This window comes from Balearica regulorum, chromosome 5 (genome assembly GCF_011004875.1).
Source record: "Balearica regulorum gibbericeps isolate bBalReg1 chromosome 5, bBalReg1.pri, whole genome shotgun sequence".
NCBI classification, from domain to species: domain Eukaryota; kingdom Metazoa; phylum Chordata; class Aves; order Gruiformes; family Gruidae; genus Balearica; species Balearica regulorum.
This window is the reverse complement of record NC_046188.1, coordinates 3,857,756-3,874,784: the sequence shown is the minus strand read 5'-3', so window position 1 is coordinate 3,874,784 and position 17,029 is coordinate 3,857,756. Positions and strand designations below refer to the sequence as shown.

Genomic DNA, 17,029 nt, shown 5'->3' with positions numbered 1-17,029 from the left:
GGATACCTCTATCTCTAGCTTGCTTTTGTGGGGGTAAATCCTCCACCGCTTTGGAAATTGGTCTTGCAGGCATCAAACCTGGCTTTGCGTGCTCCCACGTACCGGTTCGCTAATGCTGAGGTGTTGCTGGAGATGTTTAAGGGTTTCTTAGAGCCACTCTGTTTCGGTGGCAGAGGCTTTTCAGTCTGGGATTGAAGTGTGGCCCGCAAATGAAAGATGAAGTGGGTTCCCTTGAACGGGGCTCGTACGTTTTGCAACCGGTCCGTGTTTTTGTGCTGTGCCGTAGTACGACGCGATCAGGATCAACCAGCTGTACGAGCAGTCCAAATGGGCTATTCTGCTGGAGGAGATCGAGTGCACGGAGGAAGAAATGATGATGTTTGCAGCGCTGCAGGTAGGAGACGGCCCGAGACGCTTACGGGTTTTGGCTAAACTTGATTTTGTAGCTTTGCAGACTTCTCTATTGATGATGATTGATTAACACCCTAAGTGAAATCTGCTGTAACGGGTGTTTTAAGCCTCACCTTGTCTTTGGTGGGAGCTTGGACTTCTCGTGCTGGTAGAAGTCGGATCGTTTCCCGTCTCCCAATCCTCACTTGAGCTTATTAGGTAATTTAAATATTTGCCGCTGATTACTTCTCATGAAAAGGAATTTGGCCTTCTTTTACCAAACATGTTTATGTCTATCTTAACTTTTAGTTTTGCCCTTCTTAACAAACCCCAGTAAGTACACTAGGTTACTGAACTGTGCGTTTCTGGCACGCTGCCCCCCCAAACAGCTGGTGATAATCTGTGGGTTTCCCAGAACTATTTATTTATCCGTTTCATTAAATACTCGTCGTGATTTGGCATAAATGCTACACCTGCTATTGACTTGTGCGAGACGGATGGCAGGCCATTTACTACGTGTGGTCTGGCGCGCCTCGTCGCTGTAGGGTGCAGAAATATCCCCATGAAGAGCAGGGCTGTCTGCTCCTAGGGCCCCTCCTAGGAAAAAAAGAGTGAAAACAGAAACATAAAGACTCAGTTTACTTCTCCAAGGAGTCCAGAGTGGGTTGGGCATGGTCCTTAGTGTGAGATTTTTATGGATGTTGTGGTTTTCTGGGGTAAAAACAGATGCGATGCATCCTCCCGAACTGGGAGGTGTGGCGGATACGCCACAGGGTCGTGCTGCCGTCCAGAGGGACCTCGGCAGGCTGGAGAAATGGGCCAACGTGAACCTCATGAAGTTCAGCAAGGGGAAGTGCAAAGTCCTGCCCCTGGGGAGGAACAACCCCAGGGACCAGTATATTCTGGGGGCCACCCCGCTGGGAAGCGGCTCGGCAGGAAAGGCCCTGGGGGTGCTGGTGGACACCGTGTCCAACATGAGCCAGCAAGGTGCCCTTGGGGCAAAAAAGGTGCATTGGGCAAAGCGTTGCCCGCAGGTCGAGGGAGGTGAGCCTTCTTCCCCTCTGCTCAGCACTGCTGAGCCCACGTCTGGAGCGCTGGGTCCAGTTCTGGGCTCCTCAGTGCAAGAGAGACATCGTGGGGAGAGTCCAGTGAAGGGCTGTGAGGATGGTGAAGGTCCTGGAGCATCTCTCCTTTGAGGAGAGGCTGAGGGAGCTGGGACTGTTCAGCCTGGAGAAGAGGAGGCTCAGGGGGATCTTATATCAGTACCTGATGGAGGTGAAGGAGATGGAGCCAGGGTCTTCTCAGTGGTGCCCAGTGGCAGGACCAGAGGCAATGGGCACAGATTAAAGCACATGAGGTTCCCTCTGAACATCAGGAAACACTTTTTTTACTGTGAGGGTGACCGAGGGCTGGCACAGGTTGCCCAGAGGGGTTGTAGAGTCTCCATCGTTGGAGATACTCAAAAGCCAACTGGACAACGGCTGTAGGTGGCCCTACTTGCGCAGGGGTAGAACCAGACGACCTTCAGAGGTCCCTTCCAACCTCAGCCAGGCTGCGATGGTGTGAAAAGAGTAGCTCTGCCCTGCGGGGTCCAGAGCGGTCCTCCAGGGTTCGTACCGCCGACTCCTTGGACTGAAAACAGCCAAGCCGGTCGTTCGTGACTCAACTGCGCTCAGGTCTCGGCGCTTGCCAGCCTCTGCTCCCACGGAGGGTACGGCTCCGGTTTTCCACCCCGCTTCCCAAGCACGGTGGCTGTGTCACGATGAGCCCATGGCATCCGACAGATCACAGGAGCGTCCTGGTGAAACGCTGTGCCTTGCCTTTCAGTACCACATCAATAAGCTGTCCGTCATGTCCTCGGAAAACCACCTGAACAACAGCGACAAGGAGGTGGATGAGGTGGACGCTGCGCTCTCGGATCTGGAAATCACTTTGGAGGGCGGCAAAACGTCGACGATCCTGGTAAGGATCTCGCGCGTCCCCGTTGCCTCGCACGAGGCGGGAATAGTCATCCTGAGGTGGGAATTTTTCCAGGCATCCAGCCTTTTTTATTTCCTTCCTCTCCCTTTATTTCCTGTCTTACAGCATGAGAAAGTTGCACACAGCCCAGTGGAGAAATGCAGAACCCAGAGCCCAGTAATATTTTCTGAAAAATAATGGGTTTTTAAATACCGAGGGGTTGTAGCCGTAAGACCGTCTTTTATTTTTAAAGGTTTGATTTTAGTTTGGGTTTTTACAGTGAATTTAGCAGGGAGAGCTCAGCCCGTCCCACGTGCCCAACTCTGCTGCAGAGTCAAGTGCAATAATGAATTTTTCCTGCTGGGACTGTAAGACCCCCCCGCACCAAGCCACCTTCCTGATGAAATCATGGAAAACTCGGATAAAATTAATTTAGTTTCTGTTCTCGCTACCGACTTTCCAAAAATACTGAATTCTTCACGCTGAGGTTTCTCTTCCACCGTTTCTAATTCATGGCAAAGTTTGACAGTATCTAAAACGGCTGCCGTGATTTTCAGAAATAACTTACACGTATGAAACCCTATTTTTATTAGGCTGGGCTTTAGTCTGGACTGAGCTATGACTGTATTTCAGAAGATTTCTTTTTTTTTTTTTTTTTTCCCTCTGGTACGCTGTTTTAACACTGGTTTTCCACCTTTAAAAATGTAAAGCCCAAAAACTAAACTGGCAGAAAAGGGAGTAGGTCTGGTCAGACTTGGCACAGCACAGCTTTTCCAGGCGTTTTGCACATTTATATCATCTCTGAGTTTCATTTTAAGTTCTTTCAAACCCTAAAAGCCCTGAAATTTTCCAGTCTCACTCTTTATAAAATTTTTTTTAAGTGTTTACGAAGTGTCTTTTTGAAGTTAACATCCATACTTAGCCTGCTTTGCTAGCGTTAATAACGGCGGAGGTTTTACAATATTAACCAGTCGCCGCAGGGAGAGCAGCGCCGCTTCGGTGCGACGGAAATAATGACAAATTTTCCTCGCCGAGAGATCTTTTCTGATTTCTTTGCAAAACCAGGTTTGAAGCACAGTACTAAGGAACGGTCCCTGACAGAGAGGAGTGAAGACAAAAATGATTCATCAAAAAAACTCCATCCCTTTCCGTAGGGGTTGCTAGCAGTAGCCATTTCCAGATGCGTTCGAGTAATTGAATACGGATAATGGGCAATTACTGGATTGTTTGTTTAGATTCTGCATTTTTTTCCCCCCGTGGTATCTATAAACAGCGTTGCTCACTGCAGACGGAAAGTAAACTATCTTGCTACTGGAAGCTGTCTTTGCTTTTTCTGTCCTTTGAAAACCCTTTAGTTCGAGCTTGTGGGAATTGAAAGTGCCACCCAGTATATTTTGCTCATCCAACGTGTGAAGATAAACTCAGTTTTCAAAAAGCTGGGGGGGAGGGGGAAAGCCTTTTGGGCTGTCAGAAAGCCCTTCCCCAGTTCTCCGTGGAGATGCAGAGCAGCATCTTTTCCTTATGTCAGGAGCGTAAGGAAAAACTAAGGGAGGAAAAAAATCCCTGTGCGAACACGAGCCGGTGTGACCGCCGGTGACCTGACGGGTGGGAACTGGCTCCAGCGGCAGCAGGAATTCCTCAAAGGGAAAGAAAACCTTGTCCTCTGGTTTCCAAACAGCACTTCTGTGCCACAGATTTTTCTCCACTTGCTTCTCCCGTGAAGCGGATGGGGCTTTCTGAGGAGTCCCGAGCCCCGATGTTGGCTGGTGAAGCCGCTCCCAGCTTCCTCCGCTGCGCAGCATCCCTCCCCTCCCGACCCACCACCCCGGCTCCGCTCGGGCAGGCGGGTGAATGAGGTAATCTCTTCTTTTCAGGGTGACATCACTTCCATCCCGGAGCTCGCCGACTACATTAAAGTCTTCAAGTAAGTGCTGATGGGAAGAGGCACTTGTGAAACTGGTAATGCCTATGAATAATTAATGGTCCTGCCGCCTAATATCCTTCTCTTCTTTATCTCCTGGCCTTAAGCTCTTGCTGCGCACCACTACGTTATCTCGTGCGAAAAGCCACCGAACAATCGCTGTGTAATTCCGCAGCTCAGAGCATCTGCGCTCTCTTGCTATTAAAACATTTTACTACTTGATCCTGTAGCACAGTCGCTAAGTATTTCACACGCTATTTGAAGTATTCGATATATTTGATACTGAAGTTGATCAGTTGTTAAATATAAACCCCCAGGGTGTTTTCCCACTCCCACCGCCCCGGCAGGTATGTATCCCTGCGGGAGAGCTTGCTGCATCCCGTAGCCAGCAGCGAGATATCTCTGTAACGCAATTAATGCCCGTGAAATAATCAAGCCATCCTAAAATTAGGAGCGAAACCTAGAAACCTTGCTCAGAGACTTCTCTTGGTTTGCAAGAGACTGGATGAATTCTAAACGGCCGGGATCCCGTTCTGTCTGCCCTCCCCTCACTAAAAGGAGCAGGTTAAGCTGACTGTGATTTAGGAGGGTTTTTTTAATTTTTTTATTTTGCTTCGACTTGGACGGTGGTACGTGGAAACCGGGAACGGCAGCGTCTGGACTTTGAGTAACATTTTGGCAGCCGCAACTGTCTTTTTGCAAATTATTATTGCCTGCTGCGGCGAAGGACACAGTGAAAGCTCTGGAAATAATGATGAGATTTCACGGCATAGCTATAGGATATAGAAGAAAAGCTATAGGCAGCAAAATAGCTCTGGAACAAGCCTTTATTTTATTAATTGTTCGGTTCTGGAGCCTGAACCTGCCACTTCTGTTCTGAAAAACTCTTTCTCCCCCTCCAAAGGTGAATTAATAAGGTCTCCGCGGCCGTCTGGGCTTGCGATCTGTCTTAACTGGGGCAGAGTTTCAGGGCTGCAGCCTGTGCCCTGCATCTTGGGGGGGGGGGGGTGTTCCCCCTTAAACAAACAAACAAACAAAACCTGCTCTTTCCTTTGATGTGCTTATTTGCCAATAAAATTAGGCACGATTCGGGGAGCTGTTCGTTTGCAAACTGGAGCGGCAGTTGGTGGGGCAGGAGATGGAGCAGCGAGAAGCTGCCGGTTCCCTCCCCTCGCCGGGTGCAGCCCCGAACCCTGAGTTGGGATTTGGGGCTGTCCTGCCGCGGCGGGGAGGTACAGAATTGCCGTTTGCTCCTAAAAATGAGGACCAGGAGGTATTTTACTGCCAGAAACCCAACATAAATGATGTGACGTTAGGAGCTGGCCCAGCTTTGGACATGCCTCTTGTCATCGGGGAGGAGCTGCAATATATGTCCCTAGTACGCCTTATATATAAGTCCTATATATACATCCCTATACGTACCTGGTGTTGCTGCAGATACGTGGGATGTTTCTCTTGCCCCTGCCAGCCGGGTTACTGCCCGTGCCAGCCAAAATGCCCTGCCTGCAATTTAAAGGAGTCCCCAAAAAAAAGCTCAAGACAGTAAAAAAAAAAAACCTGTATTAAAACATCTTTAGAGAAGGATGCGAAGCAAAGGATGGAAAAACCTGCGCGTGTAGGATGGCTTGGCTGGAGGCTGGTGACCTGTTCTGTTGCGGGAGGCAGCTTTCAAAGGAAATTGTGGCTGTAAAGCTTGCACGGGGCAGGGCTGTGCGCGCCAAGGCTTTGGGAAGAGGAAAAACCAGGAAAGGCAGGAGGAGGCAGCAGATGCCCGGAGCTCAGATGTCCATCAGAGGTGTGGGAGCAGCGGGGTTCAGGCAGACGCCGTGTTTCTCCACCACCTCCCGAATTTCCCCGAGCAGCCCCCAACACGCTTTTGCTTGGAAATGAAAGCGCAGAGCCTCGCGGACAAGCGGTTGGGGCCGTGGCAGATTTGATCCCTACAGATGAGGGTTGAGCAGCTAATTCTGGGATGGAGACGGGAGAAACGCATTGCAGCGAGAGGCTGCAGGTACAGCCTTTGAAGAAATCAGGAGGGGTTAAGAAAAATCAGAAACTTGGAGCTCTGTGAAGGTCCTGGGCTCGTGGTGGGATGAGCAGGGTCAGGGTACCACCGTGTTTGCTGCGGGCTTGCAGAGCCATCGCTGCTTCTGCGGAGTTGGGCAAAATCCATGTTTTCCATAGGAAGGAACTGAACCTTTTCTGATGCTAAAAGTGGAGTATTTGAAAAGAAAACAAGTGAACTCACGCATCTGCCTGACGGACAAGTCTTTTAGAAGTACCGCTTCCTTTCAGAGCTTGAGCAAAGTGGTTCCAGGTTAACGTGGCAGGTGAAGAGGCAGATCTTGCAGCGGCTCCTGGACACGTCTGGTTTTGTGATACAGTTCTCAAGCTTCCCCCCACCTTACCCCAAATTAGTGGGACCTCCATGGGCCTTAAGAGTCCAAATTCGCAATTGTAGCTCAACTTCTTGACCCAAAATGGTAGCGAAGGGGTGGTGAGCGGTGGCTGAGCTCCAAGGCAGGACTGTCCCGGGGCTGAGCATACCCCAAGGCTGCTGACACCAGGTTTTCAAGGGTGAAATGAGTTTCCCGGTCCAGCAACTTGGTTTAGGAGCTTAAACTAAATATAATCTCCCTCAACCTGTCTGGCAGGCCCAAGAAGCTGACGTTGAAAGGCTACAAGCCGTATTGGTGCACCTTCAAAGATACCTCTATCTCCTGCTATAAAAGCAAAGAGGAATCCAACGGGACTCCCGCACACCAGATGAACCTGAGAGGTAAGAGAAGCGTGAGCGCCGTTCCATTTTATTCCAGTAATAGGCTGCTCCTCTCGCATCTTGTTTTCCCAGTGATTTATCTTCTTGGCATGCTATCCCAGGGTTGGGTAAATACGTTTTTAAGGACTGAGGGTGACTGGGTTTGATATGCATGGCATATATTTAGACTTCTAGAAAGTGAGTACGTGGTACACGTGACCCCAAGGGGAAGCAACGCCAGCTCCCCGATACCATGGGGAAACAACTTGCCGTTCTCCTTTTTGTCGCAGCTATCCGAAAGAATCCAACTGGCTCCCACGGCGGAGCATGAAGTTTGAGCACACGCTGCGCTGGAGAGAACAGACTATTCTCTTCCTCTGCTGCCTTTAAAGTTTTTTCCTCCTCTCCCTGGTGGCGGTTGTGAGCAGCCTCGCTCAAGCGCTCCCTGTGAGCCTTGCTTTAAAACCAGGAGGTTTTAAATTCCTACGGTTGCTGGCTTTTCTTATGTCAAGTTAAACATTCCTGCTCCGGCAGCCACCAAACTGCAGAGAGCTCTTTTTTTTTTTTTTTTTTCCCCATTGAGGCAGGAGCAGATGTGATGCCAAGCGACCTCGGGCTGCAGTCGGAGCGAAGCCCGGCCCGCAGAACCTTTTTGGGAGCTTTTGACATATCTGCTGTGACGGCACTTTTAAAAAATCTTGGAGGCGGCGTTGAAGCGACGCCCGGGCTGGCTTGGCTGCTTCAATTCATCACCCCCTGGTGTTTATACAACCGCTTGTCGTTCTCTCCGGACACCGAAAGCGGGATGCTCGCACCCCACCACTGACTATAGCAGCGATGCGCCCGGCCAAAATAATGTGTAGGGGTTTCAGGGTGAGAGTCAGCACCCATCTGGCCACCTTTTCCTCCCCTTTCGTGAAAATTTCATGGTATTTGCCAGCCATCAGGTCCACTCGTGAGGCCAGGCAGGACCGGTGAGATGAATCCTCTGGGCGTGCATTAGCTTTGGCTGCTTTGCTTCCGGACCAGGTCTTGCTTTATTTCCCCCTATTTTCCTGACACTTGGAAAAAGAGGCATCTGACATGGGTTTTGTCCTTGCTGTGTAGCGTTTGTCCCATCGGAGATGCGGTGTGAGACCTTTGTAGCACTGAGATGCTGTTGGACACCCTTTAGTTAAAGTGCTTTGCTTTTTCTTTCCCTTTTTTTTTTTTTTGTTTTTGTTGGCTCCCTCATTGCAGGATGTGAAGTTACCCCCGACGTGAACATCTCTGGTCAGAAGTTTAACATCAAACTGCTCATTCCGGTAGCGGAGGGAATGAATGAAATCTGGCTTCGCTGCGATAATGTAAGCTCATCGCTCGGGCCGGTCCTCTCTTTGCCCTTTGCCCACCATCAGCTCACGCTCGATGTGCCGTTAGCTGGTGTTAATTAAAAAAAAAAAAAAAAAAAAATACAAAATGCACTGACATGCGTCTGATCTCGACGTTCAGAGCACGCGTGTGAATTTGGAGTAGAAAGTCGGCTCCTGCTCTTCCTTGGCTTTGTCCCACGGTTATAGTCTGCGCGTTGGCTGGGTTTCTGCCTGCCTTTGTGCTTCAGTCTCCTGGGGCTGGAAGGAAAATAAAGGCTCCCCGGAGTTTTATTTGCAGGGGGGGGAAGGTGGCACCCCCACCGCTCTGACGGGCACGGGTCTGTGTTTCGGGGCGGGGGACAGGAGACGCAGTACGCCAGCTGGATGGCCGCCTGCCGCCTGGCCTCCAAGGGCAAGACGATGGCCGACAGCTCCTACGGCATGGAAGTCCAGAACATCCTCTCCTTCCTGAAAATGCAGCATCTGAACCCAGACCCGCAGCTGATCCCGGAACAAATCACCACCGACATTAATCCCGAGTGTCTGGTTTCTCCTCGCTACCTGAAAAAATACAAGAACAAGCAGGTACGCGCTCGCCCACTCTCCCGGCGCGGTGTTGGTGTCGGTGTGGACCGGGCTGACCGTGCACCCGTTTCGACGGTAGCTGGCGTCTAACGATACGTGTTTGGGATGTTGTCACTTGATCGGATGCACGCGGTTACTAAAATGAAATGCCGACTGAAATGTGTGTGGTTTCGATCCAGCACCTGGCGATGGCACCCACGACCTTAATTACACCATATATTACGCGACGGTGCATGTGCACAGCCTCGGCAGCGGGCAACCGTTTATTTTAAACACATTTGGAATTTATTTACATTTATTTCAAAAAACGTGGGGAATGGTTTAAAACAGGGGAGCGGTTTTTTGCCCCTGCTGATACCGAGCGACGGTGCAGCAAAGCACGGGTCAGCTGCCCGCCGCCCCCACCTCGCCCCGTCTCTCCCCGTGCGGATACAGCAGCGATGAGACAAAATCAATCCCTGGTGCTGGGATTAAAACCCTTTCCCTTGCACAGAGTCCGTGCAGAAATCCTCAGGATCAGCAGAGTTGCAGTTGCTTGCAGTGCTTTATCCAGACTTGGCTGTAATGCGGTTTGCGTACATCTCTCTTTGCTTTTCCACTACTTCCAAATGCCAGTCCTTGAAACGTTGCTTCATTTTGAGTTGCTGTGACTCGCGCTTGAACTCCACGCTACATTCGATCCGTGCATGACAGGGCTGAACTGTTCTGCGCTGGAAAATAAATGCATGACTTTCTGAAAGACATTGTATGTCGGTACGGCGGCAAAAATAAGTAAGGCATTGCTCCGTGGCCTTTCGGTGACTTAATCGTTCAGCTGTAGCTTCACAGCCTGCGTGTTTCAGGCTGGCTGTGGCTGTATACGATTTCTCAAAAACCCAGAAGAAGGCTTCAAGTCAGAGAAGCAGGAAAAATATAACTTTTTATTGGCACAGCACGATGATTTCCTGGCAGTGGAGTTGTATTTTATATAGCCCTTATTATTCTTCTGAATAAGCCTTTATATCCACTTGGATGGAGGAGAGGCTGCATAAATATACCATTTTAACATATAGAATACCTTCTAGGCCTGAACTCAGTAAAATGGGGGCACCTGGAAAAATATTAGCTCGCAGAACTTGCTTACCACGCAGGTATCCTCGTTATAAAAATAACCTCCGTGGAACCGCGGGGACGGGCACGAGCCCTCGCCCTGCTCCCAAACGCCGGGTCGCCTCCCGACATCGGCTAACCAGCAGATTTAGAGCTTTTCTTTGACGGCCAGAGGCAGAGCTCACAGGAGCGGAGGCTGTTTGCCGGCACAGCTGGGAGGGACGGAGGGACGGAGGCTGTGGGAATGCGAGGAATTCCACCGCGAGGGTCCCTCCGCTTCCCAGCGCTGGGTAAGGAGGAGGAGGAGGAGGAGATCGCGCAGCCCACGACCGGTGCCGAAATGGGAACTGGCACTGGGGCTGGCTGGAGGATTTATAGAGACGCTTGGTCCCACAGCAGCCCCCGACCCGTTGCAGGGGGGGTGCTGGTCCCCACGAGCCCTTGCTGGAGCATAGGGTTGGCAGGTTGGGTTTGGGGAGAGCCAAATCCTAACTGCCAAATAAACCCCAACGCCCAAAATAAAGGTATTCAGAGCTCTCGGGTGCCTTGCTGGGGTTCAGTGTCAGAGCAGCATCCAGCCGGTTTGCAAGGGCAGATGCCTCCCCAGGAAGCCCCCCCAGGGTTGTCCATCCCCAGGGCAAGGCTACGTCCCTCCGCAGCCCTGCGTGCTCCACCCGACGGTATCCTCCAGCCGCTTCCCTGGCTGTCTCGGATAAAAGGAGCTCTGGAGCTAACGGCCCCGGGGAGATCCTGAGCTTCCCCTGCGAGTAAGTGGGCTCGAGCTCGCGCAGAGGCGCGGGGAGGAGTGCCAGGACACAAATTCCCCTCTGAGCCGGCAGCTTCACCCTCCCCTTCATCCGCCAGCAGAACCAAAACCATCTCAGGACTAAAACCATCTCTAGAGGATGCCGGCTAGCCGGGACCGCACCGGTGCTCAGGCAGGGCCGGTACAAGCGGCGAATCTCTGCTCGCTTGCTCCCTCTCCATCCTTACGTTCAGTTTGGCTGCTTTTCTGGCTAAGAAATTGTGCATGTGTTTGGTTTTTTTTGCTTGAACTTTGGTTTGCAGATAATTTACACTTTTTCTTTGCTTTGTTGCCATATTTCTGATTGCTTTTTTTTCTTTCTGCCTCCTTTTCTTTTTTTTTTTCGCCTTGCCATCTACAGCCAGGCTATGTAAGAGACTTGGTAAGTGACAGCAATGATAGAATTAAGCTAAATTTAAAATAAAACTTAAAATAGTCTAGAACCCCTTTGGTTTGGTGAGCAGCAATGAACAGACTAACAAAACCCACCCACCCCACCACCCCCCCCCCCCGGAGAAACTTGGGCCCTGTTTGGGTTTTAAAATGATCCCCTGTGATTTATGCTGCGAAACTGGAAACCCTACACCAGAAATTTGCCCCGCCGTTTGCTCAAATCCTGCATCTTAGACTAAACGAACCGGAGCGGCTCTTTGCCTCCAGGCAGCTCAGATCTATATTTGCTTTTATACGTCTGGAGATACGAAGCCAAAGCAGCTCCACGTTTATCAGCCGTGGTCGCAGGTTGTAGCTGAAATCCATCCTCAGGGTAGAAATTACCGATCATCTGCGTTGTTCGTAACCGCGCTGACTCGCGCCGACCCCAATTACCTCCCGAGTCGTTACCCGTTGGCGCGAGGGTGACAGTCGTGATGCCGCTAACGAACCCCCTCTCTAAAGCCGGTGTGTCTCGCCACCCGCAGATCACGGCACGCATCCTGGAAGCCCACCAGAACGTCGCTCAGATGAGTCTCATCGAGGCGAAGATGCGGTTTATTCAAGCCTGGCAGTCGCTGCCGGAGTTCGGCATCACGCATTTCATTGCAAGGTCGGTGGGTCTGCCGGGCGGCAGAGCGGGAATTTCATGAGTAAATACCCGGGGTATTAAATACGCAGCACGTCCTTAGCCGTGGAAGTTGCACTGGAACTGAAATTAAAAGCATTCAGTGCATCGACTTATAAAACCGGTTTTATAAGTTAACTCAGCTGCTGAATTCAACGCGCGTTGCCGCATATCGCAGGCGTGCGTTTACTAATCCCTCGCCGCGTTGCAGGTTCCAGGGAGGCAAGAAGGAGGAGCTGATCGGCATCGCCTACAACCGGCTGATACGGATGGACGCCAGCACGGGCGACGCCGTCAAAACCTGGCGGTTCAGCAACATGAAGCAGTGGAACGTGAACTGGGAGATTAAAATGGTGAGACGGTGTTTTACACCTCGGCCGCTTCCCCCGCTCCTGTTACGTGAGACGGACGCTGCTCTCGGGTTATTTTTTAAGTTGACTTTGTAAGTCGGCTTTTAAAAAAGTCAGGTTTTCCCATCGCTGTTTTCTAAAGCGTGTCCCATCCGGCTGCGTTAATGTAATTAGTTTTTCCTCCTCTCTTTTCCACCCTCCTTGGAGATTTAGCAGAGCTTGTCCTAACTGCTGGTAGAGTTGAGTACGAGCCTTAAAAAGAAGAAAAGGAAAAAAAAAAAAAATCTTTCTTTAACGCAGCCAGTTAGACATTTAATGCGTAATGATTTTCTCCGGTCCCTGAACACCCACTCAAAGGCAGCTAAATAAAAATCAAACTTCAGAACCGCCGCTCAGGCTTTATCCTGACCAGTAACATAAAAGTACCGGGCCTTATCCGTACTAAAATCCATTTTATTTGCAGTACAGCTCCGACTTTCATGCAAGGAACGAAAAGCAGCAGCCGCCCCTTCGCGAGGCTCCGAGACGGGCTGTTACCCACCCGTTACGTTTGGCTGCACAAACTTTTTGTGATCCTTTTCAGCACAACATCCGAGGAGAATTGCCAGGGCTACGCGAGGGCTGCTCTCCTGCGGTTTGCGGCTCGTTAAAGAGTTGCCGGTGAAATTATTCAGCTTCCCCTCTGCATCGGAGTCTTTGTTTTGACCCAGTTGCAAGCCCCGCTATCCCAATTATTCGCCTCGGATGCTCTGCTGGGAATCCCCCTCCCTCCTGCAGAGCTGTCACCGATGGGGGGGGGACAAAAAAATCACGGGCATCAATAAATGGACAGGCTATTCAGTCACCCCAAAAGGAGCTGCCCCAGCCCCCGTAAAGCGTTTCCATGGCCAAACTTCAACTTACAAAACCAGAATACGCTGGTAGGGAAAAACTGGAAAGAAATTCCAGCCCTCGACAGGTCTGTGCTCGGTCTCTGTTCCTCTTGAAGCGAAGAGGATGTCGCCGCGTGCTCGCTGCCGAGAGGGGCCAGCACGCTGGGTGATTGTCTCTTGGGTCACGAGAGAATAAAAGGTATAATGGTAATTTAAATAAATAAATCGCTAAATAAATAACATAGAAAATTAAATAAAAATAAAGGAATAAAAAAGCAATAAAAGGTATTTCCGTATCTAAACATTTGAACGATGATCATCGCATCATAGAATCGTAGGATATCTCAAGTTGGAAGGGACCCGTAAGGATCATCGAGTCCAAATCATCGCTGCCATCACTTTTTCTTTTTTTCGCTTAGGCGACGGAAAAAGGTACCTGCTTTACCAGAAAAGAAAAATAAGGCAGAAGGGAAGAGCGTGTGGTGGTGTGGCTCCTTGGGGAAGGCGCCGGTGAAGCTAACCCCTGTGGTTTTACCCTCTAGGTGACGGTGGAGTTTGCAGATGACGTTCGGGTGTCCTTCATCTGCACGGAGGTGGATTGCAAAGTGGTTCACGAGTTCATCGGCGGCTACATCTTCTTGTCGACGCGAGCGAAAGATCAGAATGAGAGTTTAGATGAAGAGATGTTCTACAAACTGACCAGTGGTTGGGTGTGAGTCCCATGTACTGTACACCAAGAGGAAACCCCATGGCCATATAATATTTAACTTTAAAAAGCTGTTCTTTGAAATATGCTGCTTAATAAAGTAAGCTTGAAATGTATCTTTTTTTTTTTTAAATGAAAATTTTTGCATTACCAGACCAGTTAATCTGTGTGCACTAATGAGCACTTCTGTTAATTTGCTATAACGAGACCGTATCTGGGCCAGGTGATCGTGCCGCTGGCCTTTGGATACAGAATCTGATGGGCAGATCGGGATAAGATTTGACTGACTTAAAATAGCCGATTTTCTAAGAGAACTCTAAGCCATCTTCTTGTAAAGCCATCCAGGGCTTAACCTATATGAAGTCTATTTATCATGTTTAATGCATGAGTGTTTTCTTTTTTTTTTTTTTCTTTTTTTTTTCGTGTTTTTTATTCTGTACATTTGACCTGTTTTGAAGTCATCCTACCCCTAAGTAGAATTTGCCATCTCTCCTTTCACACTACACGCACCAGGACTGCGACAGGTGCCTGACATGACTTTGAAGATAGTTGCGCGCGGCCTCGAAGATGACCTTCTGTTAGTCTGTTATAGCTTGGTTTATTTGTTAATTTGCCTTTTGATAATCATTTATATTGTCTTTTTTTTTTTTTTTTAATTTTATTTTATTTTATTTTTACACCATATTGTATTATGACACTTTTAGTATTCACCAGCATAGTCACTGTTCTGCCTATGATATGCAAACTTTTTCATTACCATATGAAGTAAAGGTCTATGAAGTATAGGTTTTGTGTAACTAATGTAAAAAACACAAATTTTATAAAATTGTACAGTTTTTTTAACTAGTCTCACAAGCCAGCTAGAATATTGCATAGATCTGATGTATCAGCATTAACTATAGGATGCCTGTACGGGGTAAGGGGATTAACCAAGAAACAAACAAAAAAAACCAAACCAAAAACCCCAATATCAGTGCAGTAAGTTTTTAATCTAAATTAAATAGGATTTCGGAGCTGCGCCACAACACCCTGGATAACTGATACCCGGGGCCAGGACCTCCCTGTTCGTTAAGCCAGCGCAGCGTTAACGCTAACGGGGAGCCCTCTCCTGCCCTACCCGATGCCGAGGAATAACCAGTGTTGCGTTCCTGTAGTCTGTGGTTTCAAGACTATGTACAAATGCATTTTATTTTAAATAAAAGTCAAATCTTTTATTTAAGATTCACCTGCCGCTCCTGGTTTTTTGTGGTTCAGCTGTGCTACGGCAAGGCCGTTAAGTAGCTCCCGTACGATACAGCCAGCCCGGTGCTCCATCCCGCTGCCTTATCCCGAGCTTTTCAAAACCAAATGCCACCAAAAACCAAAGTAAAATGCAGGGATGGGGCAGGAAAGTCGCGGGCAGCAGCGGCGGCCCCGCTCCCTGGCCAGGCAGGCGATGGGGAAGCAGCCCAGGGATGCGGGGAAGGATGCTGCCCGGGACGCGTGTGGTCCATGCCCTGCCGTCACCTAATTTGAGGGGTTGCGGATGGAGCGCTGGGGTGTAAAACAGCCTCGGCACACTGGGCTCAGTTACAGAGGTGAGAAGGAAAATCGATCTGTTCGCAAACGGGGCTTAAAAACTGCTGTTTCAGCCTTTTGGCAGTGGAATGAAATTGGGTTTGGCGCCGGCGAGGCCCCTTGACCCGCTGCCCGTGCAGCTGGGACTTGGCGAGCGGCGGCGGCGGTGCTGCTGTGCGGGAACAGGGATGCTGCCCGGGAAAAGGCACCGGCGAGGGATTCACACACACACACACACACACACACCCCCCCCGGCTCAGCACCATCCTGCCGCCTGCCGGGATAGCTTCGTGCCCAAAAGCAACCCCAAGAGAGGGGCTGGGGATGCTGCTCGGCCACGTCTGGTCCAGCTCCCAGCTTCAGGTTATCCCAAGCCACAGCGGGACCGGAGGGAGGCAAGGCGGGATGGGAAGGGGATGCCAGCAGCGGGTCAGGACAGCTGCTTCCCTGTGCCTCTGGGTCCTGGGGGACATCAAGGGGCAGGCGACTGCCACGATGCAACGCCTGCAGCATCTTCCCTGGCCGCAAGCGGAATTTGCTCCCTCGCAGGCAGATGCTCGGAGGAAATAACGCATTTTCCCATCGCTGCTGAGTTTCTGCAGCAATCTTCTATTTTTTTGCACCATGTGCTCTTGAACGGGTTGCGCCCTTGCTCCATAAAAGCAGGGAGAAGGGGTGGCCCAACGGTGCCGGGCGATTCCTCCCGCTCCTTGGTCCCAAATGAGCCACGGCCAGGGCAGAGCTGTGCTCGGGACGTGCCAGCGATGCTCCCAACCCTGCCCCACGCCTGCGGGCTTGTTCTTTTGGGTGCTGGCAGCTCCCGCTGCCCGGCAAGTCCAGACGGCCCCGGGAGACACGCGAACGGAGGAGCGGCGTGCACGCTCCTGGCAGGAGGCGCCGGGATTTTGGCTGGATGCGGGAGCGGGTGAGGCACGGCAATAAAAAACGTGCCTGGCCTGGAACAGCACCAAAGCTGGGCGTGTGATGGGGGTGGCTCGCTGAAAAATATTTACCTCCTATTTCACAGCCTGAGGTTATGCAGGATGGGGAGGAGTAACATGGAGTGGAAAAGTAGGGGGAGAAGATGTGTGTGTCCCCGGGGTCCATCCATCCCCAGCCGCCTCCACAGGGCTCCGCTACGCTGAATCGGGGCCCGATTTTGCAGCTGGGGGAGGCGATAAGGCAGGAAACGCTGAGCAGAAAAGCGGAGGAGGTCGGGGAAGGGGCATGGGAAGGCAGAGGCTGCTTTCAACCGCAGCCCTTCCCCGCACGGCCCCCCGAGGACGGGAGCCGGGAGAAGTTGGGTGGGGAGCGGAGAGCGGTGCGGGCGCTTGCAGGAGGCTGGGAAGCAGCGAGGGGGTCGCGGGGGGCTTTGAGGTGATCCGAAAGAGGCTGCCGAGTTTTCTAGGCTGTCTTTCCTTTCTCCTTGGATGAAAAGATGCAAATGAAACCGAGCTGTTGGAGTGGAGGGGGCAGGGAGATTAAAAAAATGTGTGGTTTACCTACAGTCTGGAGAAACACCAGATAAAATAGAACACGAAGCTAAACTCAAACGCCGGGCTGGCCGGCAGGGATGGGAACTGCCGCATGCCGAGGATGGACATGGGGGTGAGGAAGGAGCACGA

The 17,029-nt window shown here is 50.7% G+C and overlaps 1 protein-coding gene across 5 annotated transcripts in view; it reads left to right on the top strand.

The window, feature by feature from the left end:
* The window catches only part of FERMT2 (FERM domain containing kindlin 2), a 50,975-nt gene extending 35,903 nt beyond the window's left edge, over positions 1-15,072 (top strand). For 3 of the 5 annotated variants that reach the window (XM_075753217.1, XM_075753219.1, XM_075753221.1), the window contains 10 exons: positions 287-394; positions 2,218-2,352; positions 4,224-4,273; positions 6,925-7,049; positions 8,268-8,374; positions 8,744-8,965; positions 11,221-11,241; positions 11,780-11,904; positions 12,131-12,272; positions 13,684-15,072. In XM_075753217.1, the coding sequence (XP_075609332.1) occupies positions 287-394; positions 2,218-2,352; positions 4,224-4,273; positions 6,925-7,049; positions 8,268-8,374; positions 8,744-8,965; positions 11,221-11,241; positions 11,780-11,904; positions 12,131-12,272; positions 13,684-13,857 (1,209 nt within the window). In that variant the 3' untranslated portion in view covers positions 13,858-15,072. The remainder of the gene's footprint in view (positions 1-286; positions 395-2,217; positions 2,353-4,223; positions 4,274-6,924; positions 7,050-8,267; positions 8,375-8,743; positions 8,966-11,220; positions 11,242-11,779; positions 11,905-12,130; positions 12,273-13,683) is intronic. The other 2 variants (XM_075753220.1, XM_075753218.1) reach the window with 1 other exon arrangement.
* Positions 15,073-17,029: the final 1,957 nt, after the last annotated feature.